The sequence below is a fragment of the Cucurbitaria berberidis genome (genome assembly GCF_010015615.1).
Source record: "Cucurbitaria berberidis CBS 394.84 unplaced genomic scaffold K460scaffold_3, whole genome shotgun sequence".
Classification (NCBI taxonomy): domain Eukaryota; kingdom Fungi; phylum Ascomycota; class Dothideomycetes; order Pleosporales; family Cucurbitariaceae; genus Cucurbitaria; species Cucurbitaria berberidis.
The window spans coordinates 974-23,244 of record NW_024468937.1 but is presented as its reverse complement, the minus strand read 5'-3'; the positions used below and the strand labels follow the sequence as shown (position 1 = coordinate 23,244).

At 28.2% G+C, this 22,271-nt stretch overlaps 2 protein-coding genes across 2 annotated transcripts; both read right to left on the bottom strand.

Annotated features, from left to right (window-relative positions):
- Positions 1-161: 161 nt before the first annotated feature.
- K460DRAFT_286550 (alpha/beta-hydrolase) lies at positions 162-1,271 on the bottom strand (the record flags this gene model as incomplete). Its single annotated transcript, XM_040928898.1, has 2 exons — positions 162-794; positions 849-1,271. The coding sequence occupies 2 exons, from the start codon at positions 1,269-1,271 to the stop codon at positions 162-164; spliced, it is 1,056 nt and encodes a 351-aa protein (XP_040787039.1).
- A 319-nt stretch (positions 1,272-1,590) lies between these two features.
- K460DRAFT_404774 (uncharacterized protein) lies at positions 1,591-1,954 on the bottom strand (the record flags this gene model as incomplete). Its single annotated transcript, XM_040936766.1, has 2 exons — positions 1,591-1,857; positions 1,889-1,954. The coding sequence occupies 2 exons, from the start codon at positions 1,952-1,954 to the stop codon at positions 1,591-1,593; spliced, it is 333 nt and encodes a 110-aa protein (XP_040787038.1).
- Between the last annotated feature and the right edge of the window lie 20,317 nt (positions 1,955-22,271).

Genomic DNA, 22,271 nt, shown 5'->3' with positions numbered 1-22,271 from the left:
TGCATAATCGCTATCGCATGCGTTCAATTGAGTCGATCAGCAGACTATGTTCATGCGGGTGGGAAGTGTCACGAAAACTAGCAAGGAGCTCTTGTCTTATGTTTAAAAGAGTACAGTACCCTATACACCAAATCCTAAATTCTAACCATAGGACCGAGGGTTTACGAGCTTCTTTCTACAATTCGGAGAATCTCCTCTAGCTGTTCTCGCTTCCGGTATATCGAGATGCTTGCGTGGGTATCGTCCTCAACTCTCAAATGCACTCTCTCGCCTCCGCCCAGCCGCGCAGCAATCTGCACTCCGTGATTGGGTGGGACGGAGGTATCATGCTTTCCGTACCACAGCCGCACGGGTAGATTAGGACGTATGTCCTCTATTCCAAAATTCCAGATGCTGCACATGAGTCTGCCATCCTTGTACACGCCATCGAATCCCTGCGCCTGAGACTCCCGGTTCGATCGGAGCCACAATCGCATGAGGTCTTCATCCTTGAAAAGCTCACGGTCCTTCTCATTCGTTATAGTAGAAAGTGTTGAAGGTGATTGTAGAATCTTTAATCGTCTCTCATCAGTCAAGTCCAAGCGGCCCGCTAAGAGATGGCGATTGAAGAACCAGCGTAGAAGAATGGCTGGGCTGTAGCGCCATCCGATCGTGAAGCCGAGCCAGCTTTCCCAACCCGCCCCGCTCATGCCAATGTCAGGTGGTCCCAAGCCGCAGATGATGGAGACACATTTGAGCTGTTCGGACATTGACGCTGCGCAAGCAAGTGCGTGTGGTCCACCACCTGAAACTCCCTGTTCAGCGCGCATAGTTAGCAATGGTAAACTAAGCGAATACGTTACTCGTACCATTATAGCATAGTCACTCAACGCCAGATGCTTCGCAAGCTCCTCCAGATCCTTTGGGAGATCCAAGAGTGTCTGGCCAGGATGCGGCGAGCTCCAGCCTATCCCAGGTCTATCCGTTGCAACGATACGGGCGCCCAACTCTAGGCCCAAGTCGTGATAGGTAGCTGCCTCCAGCCGAGAGCCTGGCAGACCATGGAGGTAGAGGATAGGCCGTCCTGTTAGCGAGCCATACTGTGCATAACCTAGTTTGCGTCCATCTAGGAGCGTGAAGGTGTCCGAGCTATCAGTATCTAGACGAAAACGGCACTTTGCTTCACCTCTCAGAGTTGTTGGAGTGCTGATTGGATTACTTGCCGTCAGGCTGAATAGTCGAAGAAGGTGAGCCCTCAAACCCGATCCAAGAGAAAGGATGGACGTGAACATCTGCTGAACATAACGAGTAAGTTCACCTGCCATGTGTCTACTATGGTAGGTAACAACAGTGAAAAGGTAATGGATTAACAGCTAAGAGCCGTGGCCATGCCACCTTATATGACCGAGGTAGTTGTCGTTGCGCGCCTTGCATTGCAAAGTCGGAGGGCCGGAGTGTTTGTTTGGGCGCGTCGGACAGCCGAAGGCACCGCGCCTCGGTTCCGTTCTGACGATGCCCCGCTTCGCCACATTTAGGCTGCGATTAAAGACAACATGGCACGAATAGATACATCATTCTACGTAGATTACTTAGTCACGCTATACAGACATGCTAATGACCCCTAGCCGCACGTGTTACTATGTACTCCCAGTACTTTGGAGCCGAGTGCTTCCTCAACCGCTTGCCAAAGAAAACCACAGGGAGGAACGTGAAGGTGCACAGCAAGGCTACCATCGCGACCGTGATAAAACAGTTCTGGACATTCATGGCGTCGATAGAGGGGTTGATAGCGTACGAGACGGCAAAATCCAGTGTATTGCTCATGCCGATTACAGAGGGCATTGTCTCGCCTGTGATTTCCCACTCGCCCGTTAGCGGCTGGAGCAAGCATTAGCAAAGCGCGAAGTACCTTGAAGCTGTTAACGGCGAAACTAAGCGTAATGGAACCACCACAGATGACGCTGAATGCCAACATGCCTAGCCCGATGATAGTCCCGGACCAATGTACGTCCTGGGCTGAGCCGACGCCCCGAAGGATCAAACCGCCGTAGCAGAGAAGGCCAGAGAGAAGCAGGACCCAGACGCGATGTTCCAGTTCACGAATCCCCTTGTTTCGTCGGGCGTGCCAACAGCGCCAGCTTATCTGTCAACCAATCGCTCCACACAGGGCCTAGTGCTGCAGCAATAAGAGGGGGGGTGTACGCGATCCCGACCAGGCCAGACGAAAGGCTGTATGGGACTGCGCTGAAGATTGACGGAGTCGTGGCACTGAGGACATTGTGCCAATCAAACATGTCGCGTATACGCTGAATTCATTACCATGCGAGGAACCCTTCTGCGCCCGTGGAACTCACAAGCCAGTCACGACACGCTTGGGAAATGCCACATTAAGGGCAGGGACGCCACATCATCGTGAGCATTGCTTTGTTTGAAGGCCTTCATGACATATCAATGAAGAGGGCTCACTTTTTCCAGGTGGACTTCGACGGCGTGTATACTTGCCCCACCATCGGGGCCGGATTGTGTGCAATTGACGTTTCTGCAACCTTTTCTACACCTTTCTCCGGGTCATTTGGCAGTATGCCGGCTAGTGTAGACTTGCTATCTAGTGTCAGTTGCACTAAATCTTCCTCGCCTTTAACTGTTAACTGGAAATATATAGTTTCTTCTATCCAAAAGTAGATAATAGTAGTTGCGGTATAAATAATTGCACTAAAGTACATAATCTACCTCTAGCTACTGCTAATATTAATCTACCCTGCTATAATAGGTGCGAACAAATTCCCTCTAAAGAGTAAAAAGGCGTAGATACTTATATATACCTCGCAATTGTGTGCGAAAAACAAATTAGGAACTAAGACTACTAGGAGTAACTCAAGCAGCGCAGCTATAATACTAAGAATAATACAATAGGCGTACTATTTATTTGCCTGCATTTTTTAAGTAAGTAGTTTATAGAACTAGTTAAATATACAAAAACTATAAAAAAAATATAGATGCTGCGTCGGCCGTATATAAGCGCAATTAGTTGCTAAATAAAATTTAATATATAGCTAGTGCCTAAATTCAGTTATGCAATTGTTATGCCCCTATTATTAGATATAAGTATTTAAACTACACTTTGTTAGCCTGTTAACTTTTGCTAAAAATTCTAGAATATTATACTAAAATACTGCACTGCAGTAAATATAGCAATACTAATAGTATAGTAAAAAACTATACTAATAGCTATTTCTCTACACTTTAGTAACTAGCTAAGGGGTCCTCTAAATTAGAGTTAGGCTATAGAACAAGCACAATATTTTTATTTTAACTAGACTAGTAAATAGGTTTAAGGTACCTACTACTAAGTATATATTTAATTATAGTTGCACAAACTTTAAATTAAAAATTAGTAAAAATACTAAGAATTTTAAATTAAAATTTAGTTATAAGCGCATAAACTTTAAATTAAAAGTAGATTAGAGTAGTAAAAGCTTAAGTTAAAATTTAGTTTATATAATTTATAAAGTTATATTTCTACTAAACTAGTTTAAGAATATATAATATAAATAGTATTTATTACTATTTAATATTTTGCACGCACAAAATATATATATAAGTAAAAAATAATTATTATTTGCGTAACTTTATAGTTTATTACACAAATTTATTATAGTATATTATTATAATAGTGCAGAAGTTTTATTTTTTTTTGCAGCTATTATTTTTAACGCAAAGAAATTATTAGCTAATTATCTATTATATTATTATTTAAATTATTATCTATTTTACTTAACTGCCTAATACTAGTCTTACTTAATTTTTTAATACTAATTAGCAATTTAAACAAATTGTTTATCTTATTATACAGCGCTAGCTAATTATTTATAAAAAAATTAAATAATATAATAAACTATTTTTTTAATATTTAATATTAAAAAATTATAGTTTATTAAATTGTTTGCACAGAAAAGTTATGCTTTTAATTTTTAATTATATTTTTACTAATATTAAAAACGCGTTTAATACTTACTTATATAATTAGTACTACTAAAATATTTTTTGCAACTTAAGCAAGTTAAAAGTAGGTTAATTTATTATTTTTTTACTACCCTAGCACATTAAAATTATTACTTAATATAATTTTAAAAATACTTAAGTAGGATTTTCTTTTTTAGCGTATTAAGCCTATATTATTATTAATTTTTATAATAACTAAATTCTAGCTAGAAATAGAAAGTGTACTAAACTGTAAAATAAATAAAGAAAAAAGTTTTTAAAACTATTTACTATTTACTAATTATTTTAAATAACTACTTAAAGCTAAGGTAAAAACTTTAGCTTTAGTATTATTATAATAGTTAAAATAGTCTAAAAACTGCTAATAGTATATATGCTTATTTTAAGTATTTTATAATTTTTTTTATACGCGTAATTAGCGTGCGGCTGTAATAAATAATTATAATAATAATATTTTATATACTATAAGCTTTTAAAATAAATTTAATATAATTACGCAGTTCTAGCATTGCCCGAACAAGTTAGTTACTGTTAAGAGTTAATAGTTATGTTGCTACAATTTTTAAATAATAACGTATTAGGTCTGCTAATAGTAATTATTAGTTTTAATAATTTATTCAGCTAGCCTAGTATTGTGTAAACTTTACTGCCTTAATACTGTATTAAGGTGCTAGGTATAGCACCTAAACTATAGTTTTATACTAATTTCTTTTACTGCGTTATATAATCCGCTTTTGCGTCGACTTTACTTTCATTTATAGAAATAGCTGCTAGTTAAAATTTCTTAAAATTTTTAAAGTTTGCTTTTATAGTATTATTATAAGCAGAAAAGCTATTTGCGCTGCTAATTGCTTTTAGTGCAATTTTTTATTCTAGCTATTTATTAATATAGGATTAAAGCTTTATAGTATACTTATATATATTATATATAGAATTCTATCTTATTTTAATATTTTGTATTATAGAAAAATGTTTTCTTGCTAATATATTGCGCTAAATTACAATAAAATACTTAAAATGCTATAGTAATTAATTAATTGTAATACAAATAGCCTAGAGCTTCCAACTATTTAGTACATAATAAATATATATAATAATAAATAATATATTTTACAAAGCAAGTTAAAAATAGATATTTGTATTTAGATTTTATTTATATATTACTATTATAGCGTTTTACTATTCTTAACTTCTATAGTAGCTAATAGCTTAAAGTAGTAAATAATATTTTAAATTACAAAATTAATAATATATATAAAATAGGGAATTATATTTTCCTAAGCGTTTTAAGTAACGTTTTTTTTTAATAATTTTTACTAAATACTTTAAGCTATTATGCTATTATTACTTGCATTATTATATATAATAGCAAAGAGTTTTTATATTGTATTTATTTCTTTTAGAACCTGTAATACTTCTATTATTATTAAATCTCTAGTATAGCTCCTGTATATTAGTAGGAAATTAAGTAGCATTTTTTTAAGCTGCTAGTCCTAACTTTAGGAAGTATTATATTATTAGGGACTTCTGCAGGCCCTAATACTAGCAGCACAAGCTAACTATAGCTTTAATTTTTGCACACTACTATATTAAATAGCTTTTAATATTAGCAGTATAAACTATGCGCAGTATTAGGCACTATACGCTACTATACTAAATAGTATGCTATTATATTAAATAGCCCTTAATACTAGCAATATAAATTATATATAGTATTAAGCACTACGCATTATTATACTAAATAATTTCTAATACTAGTAGTATAAATTACGCGCAGTATTAGGCACTATACGCTATTATACTAAATAATATATTATTATACTAAATAATTTTTAATACTAGTAATATAAACTATACGCAGTATTAGGCACTGCGTACTACTATACTAAATAGTTTCTAATACTAATAGTATAAATTACGCGCAGTATTAAGCACTACACGCTACTATACTAAATAGTATATTACTATACTAAATAGCTTTTAATACTAGCAGTATAAATTATGCGCAATATTAGGCACTACGCATTACTATACTAAATAGTTTCTAATACTAGTAATATAAACTACGCATAGTGTTAGGTACTATCTATTATTATACTAAATAGTTTTTAATACTAGTAATATAAACTATATATAGTATTAAGTACTACGCGCTATTATACTAAATAGTTTCTAATATTAGTAGTATAAATTATATATAGTATTAGGCACTACGCGCTATTATATTAAATAATTTCTAATACTAGTAGTATAAACTATACGCAGTATTAAGCACTACGCGCTATTATATTAAATAGTATACTATTATATTAAATAGCTTTTAATACTAGTAATATAGACTACGCGCAGTTTTAAAAACTATTAAAATAAATTTTTAAAGTTTTAATATTTTATGCAGGCAAGTTAGCTGCTTAAACTAGTTAAAAATTTTTTTAAAGCGCCTATACTTAGTTAAGCTATTGCTAGTTTTTATAAAACTACTTTAAGTGCAGAAATATTTATAATTATATTAATTTTTTTAAAATAAGTTAAAATAGTTGCTAAATATAGTTTTAAACTATATATTATTATTTTTCTATAGTAATTGCAAGCTTTTTGTTCTGCTATTACTATAAGTAGCAATATTAATATTATATAGCTAGAATTAGTTTTATAATTCTATTTCGCGTTGCAGTATTATATTATTTATTTTATTTTAATATTGCTTTTACAATTTGCAAATAGCTTTAAAGCTTTACAACTTATTTTTTTTTTTTTTTTATAATACTAAATATTAATTTTTTACTAAGGAATTACCTGCTTTTAAGGCATATATATAGCTACTTTACTTTATAGCTTTAGTCTTCTATTTACTACACTTTTAATATATAATAATAAAATAAATTCTTTTTATTTTTACTGCTTACTAAGATATTAATTTATTAATTTTTTTTTAGCTAATTTATAATAGGCTTTAGAATAATAGTGTCCGTAAAAGCAAAATCCTGCAGTTTAAAAAAATAAAAAAAATAGTAAGCTTTATACAAAGTACTTTTTTCTACTAAAAATTAATACTTAGTAAAAAGTTATTATCTTTTTATAACTATTTACTAACAGCCTATATACTAAAAAATAAAAAAGCTAATTTTTAGTAATATTAAAAAATATTCTATTTTTAAAGCAAGCAATTAAATTATTTAATAGCTTTTATATTACTTTAAATACTTTAAGCTTATAAATTTTATATAAACTTATAATAGCGTAAAAGCTTACTAATATTTAAATAGTAAATAAAGCTACTATATAACAAAAATTGCATAAAAAAAAGTAAGTATAAAAAAAAAATCTATTACTATTAAAAATAGTTTTTAACTAATAACTTAAAACAAGTTTAAAAAACCTAGTAATAAAATAAAAATAATAAAAAAAGTATGTACTAAAGTAAGTATTTTATATTAATAATGCTGTAAACGCTGCGCAAAAATATTTTAAAAAAAAGTAAAAATAATTTTTAAATAAATTAGTTTACTATGTATTACTTTTATAGTTTTAAATAGTATTATACTACTATATATAGTACAAGTTTTAATAAAAGTTTAGTATTATAATATATTTGCCTATATAATACGTTTGTATAAAGTATAGTATAACTTTATATATAATAGTATTGTAGAAAAAGGCCTAGGTTCAGCCTATTAAAGCTGTTTGACATAGAGAAATTTAGAGTTTTTTTCTATATACTTTTCTACACACCTAATTAAATCTGTAGTATTCTAATAAAAATAAAACCTAAGAAACTAAAATATAAAGAGCTATAATCTAACCCTAAATACAGTGTAGAATTTTATATAAGATATATAGTTCGTGAAATATTTTTAAAAAAAGTATTAGTTATAGAGTTTTAATATTGCTATACGCACGCAATAAGCAGCATTTTAGTTTACTATGCGTATAATAGGCAGCATTTTAGTTTACTGCGCGCGCAATAGGCAGTATTTTAGTTTACTATACACGCAATAGGCAGCATTTTAGTTTACTGTGTATATAATAAGCAGCATTTTAGTTTACTGCGTATATAATAGGCAGTATTTTAGTTTACTGCGCGTGCAATAAGCAGCATTTTAGTTTACTGCGCATATAATAAGTAGTATTTTAGTTTACTATGTGTATAATAGGTAGTATTTTAGTTTACTGCGCGCGTAATAGGCAGCATTTTAGTCTACTGCGCGCGCAATAGTATATAAAATAGGGACTTATATTGCAAATTTTTATAAATAGTTAAATATATACTATATGTACTAAGAACTGCGCGTAGGCAAATAAAAGGGGATTTAAAAAAATTTACTAATCTTTTTTTTATAAATAGTTAAGTATATACTAGATTTACTAAGCACTGCGCGAGGCATTTATACTGTAATTTAGAAAAGTTTACTAGCTTTTTATATATAACTAAAAGTGCTATAAAGTCTTATTATATACTTTGCAAGGTACCTGTACCTATATACCTATCCTTATGCCTATTTGTAGGTTTAAATTCTATATATAAGTTAAAATTATTTTATATTCTAGAGTAAAAACAAAGTTATAAATACTTGTACTAATAGGCACTTAACTTTTAGGATATTATTTATTGCTATAATTTTGGGGGGCTTTTGGAAAGTTTCTCTAATTAGAAAACTAGCCTAAACTACTAGCATACCTAGAATTAGTTTAAGAAGTAGTTATAGCTCTTAGCTGCTTCTAAACAATTAATACTTACTTTAACTACTACTACTACTACTACTACTACTACTACTAAACTGCTACTAATTTTATTATAAACGCCTTTTACTTTTGTATACAAATTTTTAGCCTAGGTAAGTTTACAAATTTAATTATTATAGTAGTAAAAACTACTAATAACTGCAGTTAGCAGTTGCAGTTGCAAGTTGAATTACCCTGCTTTATAAGTTATTCTACTATTAAAACTAGGAAAACTTTCTATTAACCTTTTAAATAAGTAAGGGAATAGATTAACAGAGCTAAAACTTGGCGTATATAACTTTAATAGCTTATATTTTCTAGCTATTAGACTTTTTTAGGAAACTTTCTTAAAGAGGCTTTTTGTCTACTTTTATTATAGCAAACAAAAATTTAGCTTTACTACTAGGACCTAGAGTAAATATACCCTTGCCAAGCAAAAATAAGGCATAATAATCTATATTACCCTATCCGGAAACTGCTAGGGCCCTATTAATAATATAAGTAGCTACTACTTCTACTTTAAAACGCAAGTAATATTTTACGTCTAATAATAATTTAAATAATAATAATTAGGACGCGATAAAAGTAGTTAATAAAAATGCAGCATCTGTGCGTAAATTAGATAATAATAGTAACTAAAATTTTAGAGCTGCCTTTGTAGCAAATAGTAAATATACTATACTTAATAATTACTAGATATTTTTACTTTTAACTAACTACAAGGCAGTTGCAACTAAGATCCTAAAAACTAGATTTAATAATTATATGCATTTATGTATTATAAATAAAAAAATCTAGAATTTTATTACTATACTGCTTAAAGTGCATCTAGATGCAAAAAGGAGTATATTAGTATATAGAGTTTGCTCGTTACTTAAATTAAAATACACAACCTACTTTATTGCTACTAATAATATAGTAAAAAAATATAATAATATTAAAATTTAGTATTAGTTCTTTGCCTAACTAAGAGTTCTGCTGTATAATAGCAATAGTTTAATTTTTAAGTATGCGGGCCACAGAAAGGGATTAGGATTATAATTATTTTTTTAGGTAATTGCTTACCAAATTAGTGCTAGGAACAAAAATTAGATTAAGTAGAAAATTATTAGCAGGATTTTAGCCTGCGAATAAAAAGCTCTAAATACTAAAAAAGCTCTACAAATTGTGGGAAGCACACTAGGATCTAAAAACTTAAAAAAAAAGTTTAAGAATATACTCGCAACTATAACTAGTAGAAAAGTACCTAAAAAACTTTTTTAGTAATTTTTTATATTTAGCTAATGCGAACGAACTTAGAAACGTCTTTATATATATAAGTAGCGCAATATTGAAAATAACTAGGCTATAAACAAAATAATTATTAATACTATTTCTAATATGCCTAAAGGCGAGCTTGTTTATAAGTATATTGCTAACTAAAATTAAAAACTAAAAAAAGGCATAGTTAAAAGCGCGGATATACGTGCCGCTAAAGCTAACTATACTATACTAGAACTATTTTAGTTTTTTAATAAATGCTTTAAAGCAAAGCATGCCTACTTTATTATACTTAATATTTTTTACTACTGTGCGAATGCAATAATAAAAAACTTCTGCCTAGCTAATTAGGAAAAAGTTTATGCAATTAAAAAGCAACTTATTAAGCATATTAAGTCTGCTTAGATAAAATAACTTCTGCTAGTAAATATTACTCTAAATACCTACACACTAACCGAGAATGCCGTGCTATAGTTAATTAAAATAGAAAAAATTTAAGCATTTAATGCAGTTTATAAATTAGAAGCTAAAGCTAAATTTGCAAATTAATATAAACTTACTTTTAAATAAAAATTCCTGCTGGACCTAGAGCTTATTACAGAAGCCTAAATAGCAAGTGCTTAAAAGTAGAATATAGAGCTAAACGCAGAGATTTTTTTCTCTACTAATTTTAAAAAAGCTATAATTAAATGTAAAATCCTTAATTAAAACTTAAAGCTATTGCTAAATATAACAAAGGCACTCTAGTAGTAGCAAGTAATTTATATAGTATAGTTAGATTACTTCTGCAAGCAACTGCTAATATAGAAAATAGATTAAGCAATTGCTATATTAGGTGTACTTTTAGGACAAATAATAATATTAATAGAAAATTCTAAAGTTTAACCTAAGCAGAAACTAACTTCTAATGCTTTTATTAGTAGGATACTAGCTAATTAGATTAGGTTGGGCAAAACTTTTAAAGCTATAGCTTATATTTAGAAAGTAAGCGTGCGCATACTTTAAAGGTAAATAAAAAATTTTTCTAAGCTTTTCCCTTCTATTATTATTATTATATTTATGTTTAACTCGAACAGGTAAATAATAACTATTTTAATACTGTAGCTAAGTACAAAACTGCTTAGTAAATAGAAAATATTTTTAGGAATAGCTTAGACGCGAATATCCCTATTTAAAGTTACTAGCTACTTTTTTTACTTGCAAAACTATATCTATACTTTATACTTGCTTTACTAGTTATTTAAACTACTACTAAGTTTGCACTTTACTTAAAAACGTTCCGTGTTACTATACTAGGCTAGAACCTAGTATTTAAGTTTAAGCTGTATATTGCATAAAAAGAGCTTAAATTAGATAATCTTATATAAAACAAGTCTAACTCTAGCAATATAAACAAAATTTATATTGTATTTATTAACTAGCTGTGTAAGAAATTCGGCCCTACTGCGTACTTTTTTAAGTATACTATAGCATACTATTAGGAGTATTTTAAGGCCGTTGGCGCTGCCCTAAATAAAAAAATATCTTGGCTTTAGTTAAAAAAATAGTTTAGCGCCTTTTTTATTTTTTTAGTATTATAGTACTAGATAAGCGAAAGGTTCAACATTGTGTTTATTAATAAGGGTTAGGAATATTGCTGCAATATTTCTAACTTCTAGAAATTTATTAACTGGCTTTAACCTAATTAATTTATTTTAATAAGTAAATACCTGTTTTTAAGGGGCATGCGCGACTTTGTTGCATATATACAATTTTTAGCCTAACCTAAGTTTATTGCAGAAGCTAAATAACTTTACTTTAAATATATCCCTAAGCGGACTAACCCTTATAAGCTCCCCAATAACTACCTAAAGTATAATTTTACTATAACTTATATAAAGGCATACAGGAATTTTTTTTTAACCCGTCCCTTAGGCCATTGCTAATGTATATTATAGTACTATTTATTATCTATTATATTTTAATTTTTAATACTAGATTATAAACTTTTTAAATATAACTAAAATTAAGCAAAGTTAGCAGGCACAATAAGCACTTTTGCGCTTTATTATTCGTTAAGGCTATAGTTCTGCTATTTTATATAGTTTAAATAATATTATTAGTTGCTCTATACTTTTAAAGCAATATTTTACTTTTTTAACTATATTTTCTTTAAGCTCCTAGCAGATCTACAATAAGTATGCTAATAAGTAGAGAAAGCAGATAGTAATATTGCGCAAAAAAATAAATAAAGTAAAGTGCTTTATGCTTAACGCCCGAACAATCTGTGCGCTTAAAGTTATTGAGTTTTTTCTACTTACTAGTATACTCTACAAGACTGCTTTAGTGTTTAAGTGCTTTAATAGCTTTTAGCTAAGCAATATAAGTTGGAATAATAAGTGTTATAACTAAAACTAATATTTTTAGTTCTATATTAAGTCCAAATTCTACAAGGCTTATAAGAAAAAAATTGCTAATAATAATAAAGCTAAAATTAAGGGTGCCCGAATCTAATAGCTACTAGGCACTTATTAAAATTACAACTGTGTAAAGCTTCGCAGTAATAAAATAAATTTTAATATACTTTTTTTCTAGGAACTAGTTAAATTATTCTGCGGGTTTTTACTAAAAATAGTTGCTATCCTTGCGCTATACGCGGACTAGTGTATACTTAAAAAAAAAAAGCTAATTATTTAAGTAATAATACTTTTTATATAGTTAATTATTTAAGAAGTATTTGAACTTTTTAACATTAGTACTTATTTTTTTAATTCCTATACGCCTAATTTGGAGCGAGAAGTAATTTAGTCTATATAAAATAATTTTAATTTAAATATTAAAGTATTTATTGCTACTGCTTGGGTTTGCAGTATTAAGTACAACTTCTACTACTATTTATAAGTTGCTGTTATAGTTAATACCCTAAATATAAAGTAATAAAAATGCTAAATATGCGGCCGTTAGCACTGCAAAAGCTAAACTTTAGTAGTTTACTTTTTTATTTTAATTATTATAGGTGCTTGTGGAGTGGGTCGATTAATGTAAGTACTATTTATATAAGATTTTTTTAGGAAACTTTTTTAGTAACCTTTTATTCCCTCCTATATTGTGTTTATTTTGCAGGTATACTACAAAAAAACTTTTTTGAGGCCTCCTTATTACTGCTAGTTATATTAAGTACAATCGCTAATATTATAGGGATAATTTTAATACTTTTTTTGCTGCTACTATATTATTCGCGTCTTACGCCCTGCGTTTAGATAAAATTTCTCTAAATACTAATTCTAGTATTGTTGAGAAGTTTAGCTAAAATTAATTAAAGGGGTTTTTTTGCAAGCGCATTAACCCTAATGCCCTTAATAATAACCCCAATATTAAAAACTTCTATAACTAGCGCTTTATCTACGTCCTATTGCTTAAGGGTATAAAAAAGTACTATAAACTTTAAGTTGCTAAAAGCTATCCTAATAATTAGTTACTAAATTTTTTTCTATTTAATTATATGCTGCACGCGCTTACCTTTTAGTATAAAACTAAAAATATAAAGCAGATTACTAGTATTAATATAGGATTATAGGGCTATTAGGAACTTATTAAAAAAAAACTATTAGGACGTTTAGAAGAGCGCACTATTAGTAGTAATTTAAACTCTAATTTAGAAAACAACCTGCCGCTTAAAAAGAAAAAGCCTAAGCTAAGTAGAATAGGTATAAATAGCAGTTTTTTAGTAAAAAACTTGAATATTGATGAACTTGCGCTAGATTATAAATTAGTAGGCTTTGTCGAGGAAGACTAAAAGGTTAAAAAAAACTAAAAAGTTAAAAAAAACTAAAAAATTGAGGAAAACTAAGAAGTTAAAGAAGACTAAGAAATTAAGGAACTAACTAATAATTTTCTACTCTTCCCCTTTTTACTATTAGTTAGGCAGTTCCTTAAGCTTTTATAAAACTATATTCTAAGCTTCCTAAACAATAATGTAGGCATATTTAGCAATAAATTACTAAACTATTCTACTTTTTTACCCGGCTTTTGTGCTCTCTGCTGCTATTATACTTTTAGCATATTTTTTTTAGCTTATAGAAACAATTACAGCAACTGTAATACTATTAATTTTACTTAAACTTTTTTGGGATCCTTATACTTGTACAGTAGCCTGCTTATTAATAAATCTAACCTGTTTAACTCTAATACTTAAACGCTTACTAAAATAAAAAGGAAGCTAATATATATATTACTTTTTTAACCTGGTTATACGCGCACTGAAACTAAGGAAAACTAAAAATAAATTATAATTAACTAGATTGCAGAAATAAGAGTTTAGGCAGCTACTACGCTAGAAAAGCAGAAAATAACAACTCTAACTACTAGCTTTTTTGCATTTTTGATGCCTACGTCTAAATTAGTACTTCTAAAAAATAAAAATAACTACAAGATTATTTTTAACTACCTAAAAGCTAACTTAACCTATTGCCTGGATAAAGCTACTAAAAACTAACTTACTATATATAGCAAGGGTTAAATAATAAAGGCTATTAAAGCTATTTAGCGCAAGTGCAAAGTATAAATTAGTAAGTACTATATAAGCTTCCCTGTTAACTGCCCTATAAAAGCCCCTAAAAAAGTTTTCTACTTGCCCCTATAGCAAGACTAGATATATAAGACAAGATTTGCTAATAGCTTTATTTTTTATTTAACTAGGCAGAGTATACTAGTTTTTACTTTTTTTTACTTTAATAACTTCTTTTTTTTTTATTACTTATTGCGCCTATTGGATTTTTTTAGTAAAGTTTTTTAGAAGCCCCCCTTTAACTGTGTATAAATAGTAGGCAATTTAACAATTTAATAATTTAATTTTTTAGTTATATTTTTTTTTTCTTTTTGTCGACGTTTAGTTGTTGTTATTTTCTAGTTACTATTTTGGCAGGCGTTCCGGTTACTTTGCTATATTAATTATATATATATTAATTCTAATATTTTTTCTAGATATAGCTAAGTAAAGACTATTTCCTTAAATTAGTTTTTTATATAGTATATTGGGCAGGTAGATTAAGCTATACGTAGGCTTATTAAATTAATTTATAATACCCCTAAGTTGTTTTTTTATATAATATATTTTTGTTTTTTTTGTAATAGTGTACTAATATTAATATTTATGCCTTTTGTTTATTCTATAGCGTTAAACTGTTCTACCTCTATTTACGCAATATAGGAGCGTTATAAAAAACTTTTTTCTAACCTGCCCTTAAGCGTTACTGCTGCTATATGCTATTTAAAACAGCTATAAATGCTGCTAAATACTAGAAAAGCTTAGTACAACCCCTGCACTAGTTTATTTATATATTTTTTTCTATATTAGCTTTTATTCCTCTACTTCTTTGTCTGGAGTTTCTACCTGTTGCTAAATTTTTTGTTTTTATTTTATTACTTTATAAGCACTATTAAACTTGTTTTGCACGCCTATCGCCTACTTGCGTATATTAGTATTAAAGTATAAGCCTTATGTAGTATGCGACAATTTTTATACTATTAGTAAACTACTCTTTGTAATAATTTACTACTTTTAATAATAGCTAAGAATTTAGATAATACTTGTAAACTACCGCAATGCGCTAAATACTACAAAACTATATAAAAACTTAAACAAATATTAAGGGCATAAGCAATAAGTTGTTAGTTTTGCAGGGTATTTAGAGTTTATTATAATAACTATAGCTTAGAGTATTATTAATGTATAGGGGCAGAAGATGTTTGGGCGGGCATTACTATATTTTAATACAGTTATACTATTTGCATAAAGCTATTTAACTTTTAGCCTATAGTACTTTATTTTTTTTATTATTTACTTAACTTATATTGCCCTATGATACAGATAAGGTCTAATAGGAAGTACTATTACTATTTCTAGCTAACCTGTTATTATAATAGTATTATAGAGGCAGCTTTATTTTTAGTGTATACTTAGTATTTTTCTTAGTATTATCTTCTTTTTAACTAGGAGATTAAGTGTATACTAAGTATACTTTTTTTATATACTATAGGTTTTAGGTAGGAGATATTTTGTGCTTAGCTAGATAATATTATTACATTAAAGAGATATGCAGTCACCCGGGCTAGTTTTATAAAATTAATTATTGCAAAATATATAAATTAAGGTATTTTTAAAAATGCTAAGTAGACTAGCTTGTATAATTTTTACTGCTTATGCAGAGTATACTTATAGTTTATATATTTTTATTTCCTAATTTTTATAACTTAACTATTGGAAATAAACTGTCTTTAGTATTTCTATAGCACTTTTGCATCTATATATAAGTTTTAATAAGTTAATTTCTAAAGTATAAATTTGTAGAGGCTAGGCAAGAAGTACAGCGTATATAGAAGCAGGATTATATAAAGAAGAAACGTGCTAAGCAGATAGGACTAGAAACTATATCTAGTACTACTGCTTTAAATTATTAGATTTATATTATACTTATATAGTATTAGATACTATAATTAAGTTTATAAATGCCCTTCTGCCTACAGCTACAGCTACTACTACACTAATACTACTAGCATTAATATGTAATAGTAATTTAAACTCTAATATTAACTTAATTTTTTTAGGGGCACTAGGAGATACTAGCAGTAAATTTTATAGTATAATAAAAGGGGTAGATGCAAATACGAATTTTAATGCAATTATAAGCAATAAAAAAAGTTTGCTTTTTTATAATACTTAAACTTATATTAGGATAATTCTAAAAAAATATAGTTTAAATTAAACTTCCTACAACGCGTTAAATAGAATAGAAAACTATTTTACTAGTTTAGCTACTTTTGCGTCTGCACTAAAAAAGTTAATACTACTAAATATTAGATATAGGAACGGCTCTATATATAATAATATTATGCTTTTAAGGGTTAATGTATACAGCTTTTTAATTAAGCTTAATATAGAATTATTTTTTTTAACAATTTCTACAACTTATAGTACGTTAATACTTAACTTCTATACTAGGGGGTTCTTTAAGAAACTTTCTTTTACTTTTTCTTAATTTTTATTATGCTATACTTATATTTAAAAGTAAATATATAGATAACTACTTATTAGCTGCAGCTGCCTGTAGTACGTAAAATTTACCTTTATTTTTATAAACTTTTTAGGGAAACTTTACCTATAGTAGCTTTAGTATAAATATTTATAGCTAAAACTATTTTTAGTCTAGTATTGTGCTAACTAGTTTACTATTATAGACAACAATTTTAGCGCGCCCTTTTTGTCTAAGTTTTTTAGAGTAAAATTTAAAAATAGTTTTTTTAAGTTTTTTTTAGGTTTACCTTGTTTTTTTTCCGACCTGCACTTTTTAGTATGCGGCTATTTTTCTGCTAAGCCTAAATAGTAGAAGTTTTTTTACTTATAATATACTATTTTTTTTCTAGCTTAAAGTATATCTTGTTTGTACTTTTGTACTTAGCCCTATTGCTTAATAAGTTATTTTTTATTTAAAATTTCTGCCGCTCTAGCATCTGCACTACCCTAATTTATTACTAGGCATTTTTATATAAATTAGCTTTTTAGTTTACCTTGCATTCTTCCTTCCTATCCTAATATTAAGGATTTTTTTAGTTAGGCATGCCTACTTTTTGGCGTTACTCTGTTAGAACAAACTTTAGGCCTATTTAACCTACTATTACTAAGCTTAGATATAATAGAGCAAGCATATATATTTGCAAATTCTTCTGCTCTATACTTAAAATAGTAATTTAACGTAAATAGCTATATATTTAGCCTATTTAGCTTAGGGGTATTCTGCTATAACGTGCAGATATTATTTTTTTTACTATTTATTTAAAGTTATTAGCATAACTAGCGCGTAGATTTTAGCTCTATTAAACTTACTAATACTAAGTATCTGTTATTATGCTAAAACAATTAATTTAAGTATTATATTTTCTTTTTTTATATGCCTAACTAGTATATGTATGCCAAACAAGTTGTTAAGTTATATACTTAGTATTTAAATAACTATATTTTTAGGATCTAGATAGACAAAGTAGTTTTATAAGCATTTAATTATATTTTAGAGTACTTTAATTAGGAAAACTATCTAAAGTTTTTTTGCAATATTGTTGCTACTGGCAATGTTAAAGCTAAGACCCTAAACTAGGAACCTAGCAGTAGAATAAATATACGCTTATTTATACTTTCTGTACTTTTATTTCTACTTTAGGACTAGATACTATTATTATTTGCAATTATTTGTAGTATATACCTTCTTAATACTGCTTTTAGCAATCCCTGTCTAGTAATATCTGCTTATAATACTAAATTTACAACGCTAAATTAGAATTATATAGACTTTACTAGTATGCGCTGCGTATTTTTCTAAAATTACAAAAACTAGTAAAACTAGGAATATATTTCTAATAATAAATTTTGGTTGGATTTTAGCTAGAAAGTGCAGTCCCTATATCCTAGTATAATATTAATTTAAAAGAGTTATTGCAATATAGAATAGGTAATATAATATAGTAATCCTAATAGCTTTGCCAGCACAAAAGTAGTTTACTATTTATAGGCTAGTACTAAGGGTAGTTTAGTTTTAGTTAAACTAGGTGCAAATAACTTATTATAATTAGCTGGTATTGCTTATAATAAAGTGTACAATATTATTAAAGAATAGTTCTATACGCCCCTTAAAGATTATATCCCCTTTAATAATTAATTATTTAAAGTACTTGCTTACTCTAAGCCCTAGTTAGAACTCTAGGCTATAGAAGTAAATAAAAAAGGAGTTTCTGTTGGGTTTTTTAGAAATAATTTAATTTGCTAATAGGAGAAAATAAAAGTACAGATATCTAAAATACTTTCTTATTTAATAGAAGACTAGAGTATTTACAGTAACTGCTAGGAGTTTAGAATTATATTTTATTTTTTTTAGGAAATTCTAGATAATACTTTTAGTATAGCTTTACCTGAGCTTAAAGCAATTTTATACCAACTATTTTAAATATTGCTAATAAAAGATGTTAACTAGTTCTAGCTAGCAGAGTGTAACTAATAAATTGCCTGTATAGAATATATACTATTAAGTAGTATATTTAATCCTAGCTAGAAAGGGTATAATACTATTAGAAAGCAGGAACTTAATAGCTTATTATCTACTACTCTTGCTTGGACCCTTTAGTTGTTTTTTAGTTATTTAAATTTACAAGAGCTACTATTTTTATAGCTAGGGAAGAAATAGAGCTAAGGGCGGTATTTTAAAAACTAGAGTACAAAAATAGCTTATAAAAAAGTACAATGCCGACAAAAATTAGAGTTTAAGTATTCTATTTAACAATATAAAATAATTTAGCTGCTATACTAACTATTCTACTAGTTATATTAAATACTAAAATTCTAAGTTGAGAAGTACTACTATCTAGATATTTACTATAATATATTATAATAAAATATATAAATGCGCAGTATTTTAGACCGTAATGCATATAATAGCAGGTTTAGAAACTATATTTTAAAGTTTTTAAATCAGACTTTAGATATATCTTTTTAGATATACTAGGAGCGATATGTACAAATTCTAGCAGAATTACTTACTTTAAAAGGATAGTATTATGCAGGACAACTATTTAGCTTTAATTTCTATAATAGATACTAGCAGGCAGCCTTTATAGTTATATTACAACTTGTTATTTAAGAATATAACTTATATATCTTGGATATATTAGAGCAACTATAGTATGACTATGCTAATATTCTAAAAAAACAGCGTTAATTCTGCAAGAAGTATTTCTATACTACCCTTTAATTAATACTTGTAGCTATAAATAGAACTAAAGTTCTATATTTCTGCAAAGTCTGCTAGTACTTCTAATAAGTAGGGGTTAGGGTACTACAAAATATATAATAATAGAATATAAAATTTACTTTTTTAAACTGGGAAAACTACAGCTAGGGTAGCTAGATTAAACTACTCTTTAATTTTTTTTATAATAGCCTAAAGTAGTTACTAAGCGCCTAATATGCCTAGAAAGTTTAAGAGTTTAAATAATTTATTTATACAATAGTGCTTTCTGGGTATAGTATAGAGTGTTGCTAATAGTTTAGAAAGGTACTTTACTAAACAGCTTAGGTTTTAGTACAAGCAATACTACACTATAACTAGAAAAATAGTATAAGTAGAGCTTCTAGTGCCGCAAATAATTTATAGGCAATATAAAAAAGCAGGGATATATAGAGTATACTTTAATAGACTAAATAGATATTTCTTTGTATAAAAGCTAGAGATATACCAATATAAAAGGGAGCTATTTTTAATGCTAAAGTTCTAGTAACCGAAGAAATCAGGAAGCAAGAGTTTAATAATATATACTATTGCTAGCAGGTTTTTATAGTGCAGGATACAAAAAAGCTTAAATTATTTTGTATTTTAGTGCAGGACGCATTTCTTTTAAAGTGCTAGGTTTACCCTACCCTAATTAAAGCTAAATAAATCCAGGATTTGTTCAACACAATATAAGATAAAAAAGAGCTTAAAAAATTAAATACAGAAAATAATTTATAGCTAGATAGGAAAAAATAGTTAGATATTAGGGCAGATAATAATAGTTTAAGTACAAAGGGCAGTTCGTACAACAAAAATAACAAGTAGAAAAAAATAAAATTATAATACCTGCCTAGCTAAAAAATAGTTTTACTAGTACCTACTAGTATACAGACTAAAGGGGGGGCATAAAAAAGTATACTAAGGCCCCCTTTTATGCATATTATTACGTAAGTTAAAATTGCACTAAATTTAATTTTAAAATTAATAAAGGGTCCTTTTAGCATATGCATAAACTACTTAATTTTGCAGCTAATTATATTTGTACAACTTAACTCTAGTTAAATTAAGGGTTATTACTAGATACTTTAACCCTAATTTGCAGTACCTTATAAACCCTAGATTACAGCATAAAATATATATTATATTTATTTACTATTATAGTAATACTTGCAAACTCTATATTTTTTTTATTTTATTATATTAAACCTACTTCTAGCTCTTCTTTGTGTTGCCTATCCCATCTAAAAGTACCTAAGTTATTTTTTAGGAATTAAGATTTTAGAGTAGGTTTTGCTTATATAGAAGAATATATACAATAACTAACCTTTTATAAAATACTATTAATAGGACTCTATTTATAGAGCAATTATTTATTTTAGGTTATTTCCCGCTATCTCTATTTAAAATATTAGACTTTTCTAATATTTTATTTATAACTAGTACTTTTATACTACTTATTAGGAACTAATTGTTCTTCTACCGACAACTAGGTGCCTAGAGAGTTGATTTTAGTAGTAGGTTTAAAGAAGAAAAATCTAACTTTAATTAGTTTATTATTGCAAAAAACTATATTAAGGGGCAATTTAACTGCAGAACTGTACTTAGAAAACCTAGGCTAGTAGCAGGTATAGTATCTAACAGTGTGCTTTATGCATGCCTTTTACTATAGCAAGTTTTATTATTTTGTGCTTGCAATTTGCTTTTTATACTATAAAAGTTATTTTGTTATTTTAAATAACTCTGCAAACTTTTACTACGCATACTGCAACTGCTAGGGGATATACTTTTCTGTAAAAAGTTACTTGCTATATATAACTAGTTAATAAGCAATATATATATTAACTTTAGTGCGCCTAATTATATTATACAAGTATTTCTAGTTCTAAATAGACAGAGTAAAGGGGATGCGGCTTATAGCCCTTTCCTAAATAGCAGTCCCCTAGCTATAGTATTATCTAATTCTACTACTTTTACTAAGTTGTATAGCAACTTGCTAGCTTGTAAGTATTAAACTATATACTAAACTAAGTTATTTTTTTTTTCGCGCTACTTTCTACCAGCTATAAATCTAATAATACTAGATTTTTACTTAAACACCCCCCTAGATTTTGCATAATACTAATAATTTTGTAACTAAAAAAGCTACTTATAAGTTCAAAGACGTCGACGCAACTTAATATAAATAGAAAAAAAAAAAAATATACTTGCGTTATATATGCATAAATTTAGTATTTAGTAAAGAAAAATACTAAATTTTAATAAGGGACTTAAAGGCAGAGGTGTTTTTTATAAATGTACAAATATTAACTTTAAAAATAAAATAACTAATATTGCAGTTTCTATAATTTAGTATATATACTATAAATATTAGTTACCTTATCTAATAAAGTATAATAAGTTAGGGCAACTCGTATATATTGCTTTTAAGAATTTTATATTAAAGTAATTAAAGCGTAATTAATAGCTTATAGCTAAAGGGTATACGTAGTAAAAAGAGAGTATAATATTAGAGTTTTA